The sequence below is a fragment of the Periophthalmus magnuspinnatus genome, chromosome 10 (genome assembly GCF_009829125.3).
Source record: "Periophthalmus magnuspinnatus isolate fPerMag1 chromosome 10, fPerMag1.2.pri, whole genome shotgun sequence".
NCBI lineage: Eukaryota > Metazoa > Chordata > Actinopteri > Gobiiformes > Gobiidae > Periophthalmus > Periophthalmus magnuspinnatus.
This window is the reverse complement of record NC_047135.1, coordinates 31,144,808-31,156,143: the sequence shown is the minus strand read 5'-3', so window position 1 is coordinate 31,156,143 and position 11,336 is coordinate 31,144,808. Positions and strand designations below refer to the sequence as shown.

The 11,336-nt window shown below is 39.7% G+C and overlaps 2 protein-coding genes across 2 annotated transcripts; both read right to left on the bottom strand.

Annotated features, from left to right (window-relative positions):
* Positions 1-661: 661 nt before the first annotated feature.
* On the bottom strand, positions 662-3,742 carry rom1b (retinal outer segment membrane protein 1b). The gene is made up of 5 exons (XM_033974195.2): positions 3,101-3,742; positions 2,394-2,636; positions 2,122-2,309; positions 1,651-1,897; positions 662-1,380 (listed from the first exon to the last, which is right to left on the bottom strand). The coding sequence occupies exons 1-5, from the start codon at positions 3,245-3,247 to the stop codon at positions 1,132-1,134; spliced, it is 1,074 nt and encodes a 357-aa protein (XP_033830086.1). The 5' UTR covers positions 3,248-3,742; the 3' UTR covers positions 662-1,131.
* Positions 3,743-4,793: 1,051 nt separating this feature from the next.
* Positions 4,794-10,203, bottom strand: si:ch211-276i12.4 (uncharacterized). Its single transcript, XM_033974381.2, has 7 exons — positions 9,745-10,203; positions 8,203-9,634; positions 7,542-7,570; positions 7,316-7,444; positions 6,728-6,794; positions 6,519-6,626; positions 4,794-6,061 (listed from the first exon to the last, which is right to left on the bottom strand). Exons 1-7 carry the CDS (start codon positions 9,837-9,839, stop codon positions 5,483-5,485), a joined length of 2,439 nt encoding a protein of 812 aa, XP_033830272.2. The 5' UTR covers positions 9,840-10,203; the 3' UTR covers positions 4,794-5,482.
* Between the last annotated feature and the right edge of the window lie 1,133 nt (positions 10,204-11,336).

The following is an 11,336-nucleotide window of genomic DNA, read 5'->3' as shown; positions in this document are numbered from 1 at the left end:
TTTATTTTAGGCAAAGGTCTAATAGAGTCGTTTAAAATTTAGCTTCGCCTTCTCCTTACTAATAAATAAACAAACGCAGTTCCATTTCACTTTTTTATGTATTTATTTATTTTTTATTTATTTTTTATTAATTTACTTCAAAAGTAGCGGAGAGCTGACTTCTGGCGTCTGTTACATTTTTTTGTAGCGGAATCAGTATCATTTTAATGTTGCTCTGGTCAAGGGAGACATCTGGTGGCCAAACTTCCAATTGCAACTATTTTGTATCTTGCCCCCTAAAATATAAGTTATAATATAAAATATATGCTTTTTTATCCTGCACAAACTGGAAGTTTCTTGATGTAAATTACTAACCAAATCAAACCACTAATATCATAAATTAACCCATTCTACTTTCACAGTGACTGCGCGCAGACATGCAGAGTGCACTAATGCTGGTGCAGCAGTCCTTGGATTATATACAAAGATTATCAGATTGTTTCAACAGCTCCATGTAGGCCATGATGGCATCTACTGTTACACAAGTGCTCTCATCTAGCCCTGAGTCTCCGAGTCCTTTATGAACTACAATAACTCTTTTTTTAATTGTTACTGACAATATTTTACAGAGTGATACAGATAGAATCCAACACAACAAAGCAATTAAAAATGTCTACCTTTATTGGTTTTGAATGATAAATAGTTTCTGCATTTTAACACATTTCTATGCATTTCACACGACACTACAGATGTCACAGGAATTATACAATTATATAAACATTTTCAGCACAATATGCATGTTTTACAGTGTCAGTGTCAAAAGTCTAAACTTTATCATCTATCCAATCTTACATTAAAGTAAATCTATTCATTTCTCCTGTATTGACGGTCAGCGCTATATTACATTCAGGGACATTTACTCATCATGTATTACACAGTGGGGATACTTGGTGCCTGTGTAGTCAGTGTCTGATTTCCTAAGTACTATCTTTGTTGGCCCTGCATAAATGCTGCAGCTGCTGTATTGGCAGTGTGTAAATGAGCCTATAACATGTGGAGCTGAACAGGTTTCTTCGTCAGCCAACTTACAGAGCCAACAAGCCTCAGACAAATCCCAGCTCTATTACATGTGTAAGTGTGTTTTTGATTTCTCTAGCTTGCAGGGGTCGGGGAAGCTGCCTTCTCTGCCTTCTCTTCCTCTGCATCAGGAGATGCTTCAGTTGTGGCGGGATCGACTTGTGCAAACTTCAGCATGTCCAGAGCCTTGGATTTGAGGTCTTCATAGGTTTGTTTTAGGTCCTTTTCAAGCAGATAACCCACACTTTCTTCTTCTGGGTTCTCCAAGGCCATGGCGCCTTCCACCGCAGTTTGAAGGTAACGCAGACTCACAATGACTGATACCTGCACAGAAACATGTGTTAAAGGGGGTGTGAAGGGGCATCACTGTACACACCCCAAAATAAAATATTTAAAAGGAGTAAATCATCAGTTAAATTTATGTTTTTGTGTTATTTACAAAAATGCCATGTGCTTATTCTAGTTCTAGTGCTTGTTCCAGTTCTAGTAGCCAGTGTATTTCAACTATATGAGGTACAGCAGTTTACCTCAGCGATGGAGGTGTTTATCAGTTCTGTAGGAATGGGATTAAACTGTGCGTGTGTTTTTTTTCACCTGTATCAAGATGACTGAGAGCACTCCGGGGCCTGTTGAATTCATGAGACTCATGTAATAATCTGTGAGTGCCTGCCTACAGCCACGGCTATACAGGTTCAGCTCCTCAGTCTGGTACTCGTAGTTGTAGTGGGCGTGGTTGTCAGTCAGCTGGTTTTGCAGACAGGGTCTTGGAGAGGCGGGGTTACAGCAGCTAAAGGGAACACCATCCAGTAGATATCGCCCATCGACATTACTGCGGATTCGACTTCAGAGAAAGAAAGAGTCAGACATTTGTTTGCCCCAAAAATAATCAAAGCATTTAATTTTAAGCAATTTTGTTTCAAAATATTCAATACAAACTACTCCCACTACTACTGTTGATAAAAGGTCAGGCACAATTTTTCTCTGAAGTTGTTGTGGTTTTGTTTGTATTATTCTTTAACTTTGTGCCTAATCACCTATATGGATATAATTCTTGTTTTCACTCACTCTTTGACGTCCTTTGAGGTAAAGTCCAGGTATCTGTTGCTGACCCACTGAACTTCAAACCAGTCTTTATAGTTGCTGTTTCCACAGCAACGGAACTCCATCTGCAGATGATCAATGGTTTCTTTCTGAAAACATCGTCCAGGCACGTCAGTGTCCTTGTAGAAGCGAATACCATTCCTCAGGCCAATCTGATCATAAAGAAGAGAGAAAGACAGTTATTATTTACCTCATTACTTTTAGACTGGTTAGCATGCTTGTCCCTAAAAGCCTACCTTAAGAGACTCCTCCAGCCGCCCCTGCAGGGCATAGCTGAGTACTACAACAGTAACAAGCAGACAACAGAGCAGTGCAGCCACAGCAAACCAGGCCAGCAGCAACACTTTCCAGCGAGGAAAGCGGCTTGCGTCCAGCGAGTCCTGGCATACACGACTAGCTACCCAGTTTGTGCCAATGGACGCCAAGCCCACTATCAGGAGGATGTTAGGGACCACATGGATCTCTGTGTTCTCCATCACCTCGAGAAGGAAAGAAAGACAAGACCCAACTGTTAGGTTATTAAGTTCAATACGATTTCCTCTATCCACTGAAATAGATATTAGTTTTGCATGTATTTGGACTGTTGTTAGTGGATTGAATAAAAATGTGCACATGTATGGATAAATATGAACTAAATAACCAGACCACATATGATGCTAGCCCATGAGGCCACAAATCCATGATGATGCAGTCGAACTCTGTGATTATGAAATCTGGCTCACTGGAAATCCATAAATATCTGACAGAAACATGCCTGGCCTGCAGCTTTCCTGTGTCACTTATGCCTTATCAATAATCACATTACACAATGACCAATTGAACATAATCACGACTTTTGAAATATTAAATGAATCCTGTGAAGGTCACTTCACTTCTGCCCTATTATTACTCTTTAAAGGGGTGGACTTTGGTGGTTGGCCTATACTAATGTTCACATTTATACCTCAGCCCTGCGGAGCAGCTCAATTTTGAGGTAAACCCCGAGGCAAAAGATGAAGGCCCCACACATCACTGCAAGCCATGACAGCAGCCACAAGCTCTGAGCCATGCGCACCCGCCTCTGCTGACTGAATTTCATTTTCAACAACATGGTCGCTTAAGTCATACACAAGTCAAAACCAAAATGTGAAAAGGAAAATGATGTCAAAGCAAGAACAGAGGGGTCAGTAGTATGACCCGTTAGCACTGATGCATGAAGCACTGATAAGGTCTATGCAGTTATTAACAGCTTGAGCTCATAAGTTGTTCCAGGCAGATAGGATAAGCAGGTAGACTCTTAGATGGTGAAGGACGCTGGCCAGTTCAAATGATAATGCCAGGGTTTTAAAATCCAATGTGCAGCAAATGTTTTGATAATGCTACACAATAATCCAAACTGATTGATGTATTCTTGGAAAAAATGAAAAAAAAAAAAAAAAGATTTCTTCAAGATAGTCCTTTTTGAGTAAGTGATGTTTCCACTTCTTCAAACTAATCTTCCTCCTATTCCAGACGAGACTCTGGACCCCCTTATGATACAGTATTTTCTGATGGTGCCCTCCAAAAGCCCACCTAAAAAGTTGTATCCATGGTTGGAGGACACAGAGAGTGGCCAAAGTCGAGAGTTTGGAGCCCTAATCCACTCAAGGTAGTCTTTAGGATCCTATTAATGTCTATGGGCCAATGGGAAAGCAGGCCAATGTTTGATCAGCAAACTTTAATATGATGGACGTGAGGGAGAGGTAGGACCTGAGACCTAACTGACAGCATAGATACTATGAACAGAAATGTTTCATTTTATTTTGCAAACTAATACATAAAAATATTGGAATAATTTGGTGAAAATGATTAATACATATTTTGTATTGATTGAATTTTCAAATGTCTCCACTAGGAAATAGTTAAATCAATCAGGCGTGACTGTGGGTGAGAAAGACAAGCCTAACACAGTCTTTAGTTGTTAGCCGTCTCTCCGTATATGCACAAAAATGCACAAAATTCCACAAAATTCCTCTGCTAGGCATATATATATATATATATATATATATATATATATATATATATATATATATATATATATATATATATATACACACACACACACACACACACACACACACACACATATAATAGTAATAGAATAGGAATGGAAATAGAATAGGAATAGTAATGCTAATATACCCAGTGGCCTATATGTCCGGCCATGACGAAGTATTAAAGTCATCCTCTACCAACAAACACAACACCTGACAAAATGGTAATACCTCAATGGGGCAGGTGCAATAGGATTACACTGTTATGATGAGGAACAGTGACAGATCTATTTTTGGAAGGAAGCCAATCTGGAGAATATACTTCTCTAGAGCCAACGAGTGGGCTGAAAAACAACCCTTAAAAAATAAACATTTGAGGAATTATAGTGCAATATTATAGTTAGAGTAAGTAAGCCAAAACAAAAACATTTCACATTTATTTATTTGGACACTTTTAGGTTAGCTACATTTCAATCATTGTGTTCAATGTTGCCATTAATAATAAATCACAAAATATTTAATATATATTTGTTTATTGGTAATATACATGGAATACCACAGAATAAACTTTATTCACATTGCTAACAGAATCAGTTATAACCTACAGCAATACTACTGAAAAGCATACTGTTTCATCACATAACATAAACTAAATAAAGTAATATTAGGAGTTTCATTACACATTTTTACTGTACATGTTTACAGATGTTGATAACAAAGGGCCGCAACAGTTACATGATTTGGAATTAATTTGAATTGATTTACTTATCAGGGACAGTTACATAAAAACATTGACCTAAACAAAAGAAGAAATGTTTGTGCCAGGGTACAGCAGATTTGCTCATTTCCACCAGCAGTCCCTGAACATAAGTTAATACATAAGATTAATAAGATTAAATAAGTAATTTCAGTTATACTACCTACAAGGTTAAGAAAGTAAACAAAGTAACATAATATTTTTGAGTATTTTACACAGTATTGGCCGCTAAGCATTAGGCCTATTTATGTAAAAAAGGCCTTCCTTAAACAAGTTTATGGATTTAGTCAGAACTGTCAAAACAAATATATGTATTTTACTTATTAAAAGCGCTACTAAGAAATATTTCGGATTTTAAAAGAAAGTCTAACTGCTATACAATGTGTTACTTCTCTAAACTTCTTTAAATTAAGGAGTAAGAACATAACAATTTTACTCTAAGGGTCTAAGGCTTTTTACCAATAGACCTATGTGAGAGAGGGGTTAGTCAACAAACTTAGAGGTCGGGAACCACTGAAATTGTATCCACACTGTCATTATTTGCTTTTGCTGCTTATTACTCGCCCTGCTGTGTTTTTCTGGCCGCTTCCTTTTGGGCCCACAGCTGCTGCATAAAATCATTGAGAATCTGCTGTGCTGACATGGCCGTCACGACTGCTGGCTCTGCTTGCACCACCTTCACCCCTTCATGCACAGTGCAGTTGTCACCTCCCGCACAGGCGTGTTGGACACTTGGTATTGGTGTGTCATCTGTCCTTCTGCCCAGCAATGGTTGTGCACAGACTGGTTGTGATCCTGTAGCTAGGCCAGCAGGCATTTTGTTATAGAAAGCACTGATGTCAGCTGTACAGAACTGTGAGAGGCAAGGCGGGGGTGATCCTGAAATACAGCTTTGGTTTTCTGTTGTTGTCAGCCCATGTGTGACCGGACTGAAGGCAGTGGATCGCTGGCGTAGTGCTGATTTAGACAGCCAATCATATGAGGCTCCGTCTAGTTTAGGGGAGTGGGACAGGTCAACTGTTTTGGGAGAAGAATCCAAATGGCTGAATGAAGTGGTTGTTGGTGTTAACTGTTGATTGGTCCTAGCAGAGCAGAAGAAGTGCTTCTCCAATAAGTCCTTTATCAAATGTGGCACCTGGAATTAAAATATAATCATGAATTCATAAGCATTCATGTGTATTTCAAATTATCAGTATTTTAAAAGACATGTTAACTGTTCTGATAATAAATTAGACCTGTGTTTCTTAAACTGTGGTACATACACCACTGCTGTTACACAGACTGGCTCTGGTGGTACTTTGGATCCTCTGCAGTAATTTTTTTTGACAAATCTATTAATATTTTTGTCCTCCTTTGGGTAAATCATTATTTAGAACTACCTTATTCATGCTTTAGTGTAGTTTCAGACCTGGTTTAGTCTAGGTTGGCCCGTGTTTAGTCCTATTTTAGGCTTGATATAGTCTGGGTTTAGATTTGGTGTCACACGTAAATCCAAATTATTATTATTATGTGAGGTGATACTTTATGTGAAATGTGCCAGAATCACTGAATTAGACAATTCAAGTGTGTCCAGTAGATGGCAGTGTACTTACATTAATGTTCTCCAGGGCCACTATGGTCTTGTGTGCCTCCTCTAGCTCTGAGGTCAGCTGGGCCACGCGGGTAAACATGTGCTGCCTTTCATTGCTCAGAGTCTCTGCCTAAAGAGACACACATTATGGTATCAGAATACTCCCCAGTTGCATGAGAACAAAAGAGTCTGTCTGACACCTCCATCCCATTCACCCCCACCATTTCTCACCTCTGCCTGCAAATGGTCCTGGAGGAAGTGACTGGCTTGTTGTGTCCCACTGTGAGACTCAAGGAGACTGCAAAATAATTCAATATATTTTTTTCACAATAATAATTTCTTTATATGCCATACAACACAACGTATGTTTCAAATTACAATGTCATCACAGGGAATCTGGTAACAGCTGAGAGCAAACAAGAAACAGCTGAAAACCTAGTGTAATCTCACTAGTGTGTTAACCATGAGAAGCATGCGCCCCTGCGCAGCTGAGGCTAGGTGCAGGGATAAAATTCTTCTTCTGTATTCATGGAACAAGGCACTTGTTCATAAACAACTGATTTCTGCTCTACACAACTGTGTGTTCCATTAGTCAATAATTCCATAAAAGATGTGTTAAGCAATAGATTTTACACAATGGCTATTTATTGACAATGGGGCAGCAGGCTGATAGCGCCAGTGTCATTATACAGTGGTACTCATGCCCTAGTGTCATGTTAGCCGCACCAAATCAATAAACAACACATGTGACCATCTCCCACGTCCAAAGCAATTTGCAATTTGATTCTCACTTGTGCTGTGCTGGTCATGAGTTCAAACCTTTTATATTTCTCTTTAACATGGACCAGTTCATCCCTGGTGTGCTGCAGCTCAGTCTCTAGGTTCTCTATGCATACAACAGTCTGCAGCAGGTTTTGCTGAAGGTCTGCATTCTCCTCCTGCAGTGCCCTAACACAATGTGTAAATAATACGTAACAGTTTATATTAAGACACATGACTCATCTTAACATAAGTAACACAGATTACATATTTAATCGGCACTTACTGGAGATGGTCAGCTTCACATTGTGTGCTCTGAAAAAAAGTTTAAAAGTAAAAAATAATAAATAACAGTAATGTAGTTTTAGTCAAAAAAAAAATAAGTCAGTGTGAGACATAGACTGTATGGGTATGTATATGGTGTGGAGTCATGTAGCTCGGGAAATTATAAAGTGAGGAGAAATACATTACAGTAGATATTAAGGGGCTGTTTTCAGCAGTGCGTCACAAACAAAAGAGTCAATTCAGGGTGGGTCAGCACAGAGGAAGTGACTGATTGAATCAACTATCTGGTTATGGTAGACTGCACTCTGAAAATAGGGTTGGCTGTAATCAATAAGTGTTGTAATGCATAACAGTACACAATGGTTTAGATTAGTTGTTTAATATGTATACAGTAACCAGTCTTGTGCTACTTGTTATGCTGCCTCCATTACCATAGCTGCACTCAGAATGACTCAGCTTGAATAATGTCTGACCCATCCCCCACGGTCTGACTCAGCCTCTGCAAAAGCACTGCAGCATTCCTGCGTCACCCCACAGGCTTATTTACTTTCATTACACATCTTAATATACCTCTTCCATTTCTATGGTTTATAAACTGTTTTCAACATAAAATGAAAACCTGTGATGTTGATGTCTTTGTAAGATCCCAAATATGCACTCACCCATTGTTGTTCAGAAAGAGTTGCATGTGGCGAATGGTAATAGCCACTTTGTTCAGAGCTAGTTGCTGTGCAACCAGTGTCTCTGGTCCTGGATGATTTGGTCTGGTCTGATTTGGTGGATGAGGATTCAGAGCCCAGGCCTGTGGTTGAGCTATGGCTGGAGGAGGGCAGGCAGCTGATTCTGTGCTGTTCATAAGAGAGCAGGTTTTGGGGAGTGGGTTGTGGTTTGTGTCGATGTCTTGGTTGACAGAGCTCAGGACTGGTGCTGGTTCCATCAGTTTGGAGAAAAGTGGATCTTCCATATCCTGGGGCTTCAGAGGAGGGCTGCCTTCTGTTCTTACGGTTGCTTCTGTGATGAGTGCTTTGGGGAGGAGGGCTGCCAGTGTGGTTTATGTTAGTGTAAGAGCTAAGTTTGTCAGATTGGCCAGAGTCAGAGTATGTCTGACTGCTGGTGGCAGCTCCTTTTACATGTTTACTTGGATCTATCTGTTCATTCACCTCCAAAGAGCTGTCTCTGTGTTTCTTAGGTGGAAGCTGGGGCTTTGAGACATCAGGTGTCTCATTCACAGTGACCAGGTTTACAGTTTGGTTGTCATTCAAACCCAAGATTTTCAGATCAGATGGACTAATAACCTGTTTGGTAATCTCATCCAAAAAGGCTGAAAATTTTAGTTTTTCTTGAACAAACATTTCTTTTGCCTGCTCTATGTCAAGGCCTTTTGCTTTATGTCCTGATAAACTTTGTTCCTTGGCAACTCTTGGGGACAGAACCTCCATTGATTTAGCCTTACGGATGTCTGGGGGCTGCTCTTTGTTCTTTAAAATGCCCTTGCTTGGAAGTTGGCTGGAGGATATAGTTCTCTTTGGGCCTTGGGAGACTCCCAACATAATGTCTTCTTCACTAAATCCCAGGCTGCGATTCATATTACTCTTTGCTATTTTTTTTTCATCCTTTTGCAGAAATCCATCATCACTTTGACTGTGGCCACGGTCAAGAGGAGCAAACACTGGCTTTCCCTTTTCTGAAGCTCTGTGCACTTCATTACACATACTACCATTGCTTCCATGTTTTATGGTGGCAAAGACAATGGGATCAGTGGAGTTGTCTAGCTGGTAAAATCTGCGAGCATCATGAATATTGGAACAGGAGAGAGAATGTTGTGGTCGCTCTGCATGACGACGTGTAAAAGTGTCACTTACACTTGCCTCTGTGTACCAGGAAGTGGAGGAGGATGAAGAAGAAGATGAGAGAGAGGAAGAAGATGCCCTGGACAGAGTTACTTGAGCACAGGACTGGTCATAAACAAACTCATCTTCACAGTGGGGACCTGCGTGGGCATTAGGGCAATTGCTGTTTCGGTAATAATGACCATGCTGTTCATAGCGCTTTCCATAACTGTCATTCGTAGCAGTGTAACCACAAGTGATGTATCTATTGTGTAAGAAGAAATATAGAAATATTTGTAAATATCTACTTCATTAAATAGATCAAATGTTAAAAAGTTTAAAACATCAGAAACATTTAAAAACTTTTTGTCCTACCTGTCTCCACGTGGCTCCTGATGTTCGTGGCTGTGATGTTGCTTGCTCTTGTCTAGGTCGGAAGGACAATAAACAGGCTTAAAATATTTCTCCATTAGCTAGATCTCCAGTGCATAAGCAGGCAATGTTGTTCTCTTAAAATGTATGTTTGTATAACACCTTGCACATCTTGTAAAATGTCTCTCTACCCCGTGTCTGTCATTGTTGTTGACTTCTTTGGTAAAATGCAAAGTCCTGATCGTGCCTGGCTTTTTATCACAACGGATGTAACTAATTGCTCACTGAACCGAGGAAGCAAGAGACCATTGTCCTCACAACACAGGAGGCAATCGAACAAACACCCTGCAGCAGATCCATACCTAAATTAAGTTTTCCCATACACCAACTCTGTGTCCATCTGTGTCTGAAAAGGCTTGTCATCTGTTAGAGCATCATCTACACACAATGCAGTGAAGAACCTTTGTGATGTACATAGTATTTTATTAATATAGCCCATAAAGGACAGGTCAGCTATTCCCCTTTGATCCAATATATGATTAATTATGAAAAAACATTTATAATAGGTAGCCTTACAGTAACCTATGTAACTTTCTGGAGGTGGCACGTCACCTGCATGTTTCCATGGAAATAGAAACTTTAAAGCGTGGTTTTATACAATACTGTGGAAGATTATAGCCAAAGGCAAAACATGTCTCTGTAAGGTCAGGTTTGTGGAGATACAATCCTCATAAAGGTAGGGATGCATGTTTTTTTAAGTGCAATAAACAACCAAAATTCACAGACATGCTTTTAGCTTTAGCTTTAAGGTGCACTATACATTTTATGGTGGAGGCTTCACCACTTGCATGTCTTCATAGATATGTTATTGCTTTGCCATAAATGTTCCAAAGTATGGCATACTATAGGCTCTCTTACATGTGCTCTGTAACATGTGAAGCATTCTTATTGCCGAGTATGAATAATAAATTAATAATAATAATAATGGTAATTCAAAAAAAAAAAGCTTCTTCTGCAGCCTCTCCTTACAACCTACCTTCTTTCCTTCGTAAAGATAAGAGAAGGTTAATACCATACTGAACATTTTAGGGAGAGCAACAGCCTAGTATCTCCATGGAGACAAACAATTGGCAGAAAAGTCAGATAGCCTATGCACACCCAATCAGTTTAACAAAATAAACTGCAGCCTTCAATGCTAAGCAATAGGCCAAATAGAAGCACAATAGGGTGCTCATCAATCAATCCATCAATCAAACAATCAATCAATCATTAGGTCTAATCAATTCAGTTCAGGGCCCGCCTGTAGCCTGTTACTCTTCAAAGTTACGTAATGTTGGAGATGCCCACACAAGTCTCTATCTGAAGCAGCTTTGCCTTTGCTTAAAAGTAATAGAAACACCAGGAGGGACTGGAAAGATCAGGCACGTCCGTGACGCACGTAGGCCCCTGAAGACACTTGCGCCCTCTGGCCATATCAAAATGTTATTACACTTAAAACCTTTGGTAGTTTTCCATTGAACAGCCACTCTGGGCTTCTAGAATCTGTTGGATTTTTCTTATAGGCTATTTTTTTGTTTTGTTTTACTGCCTTATAT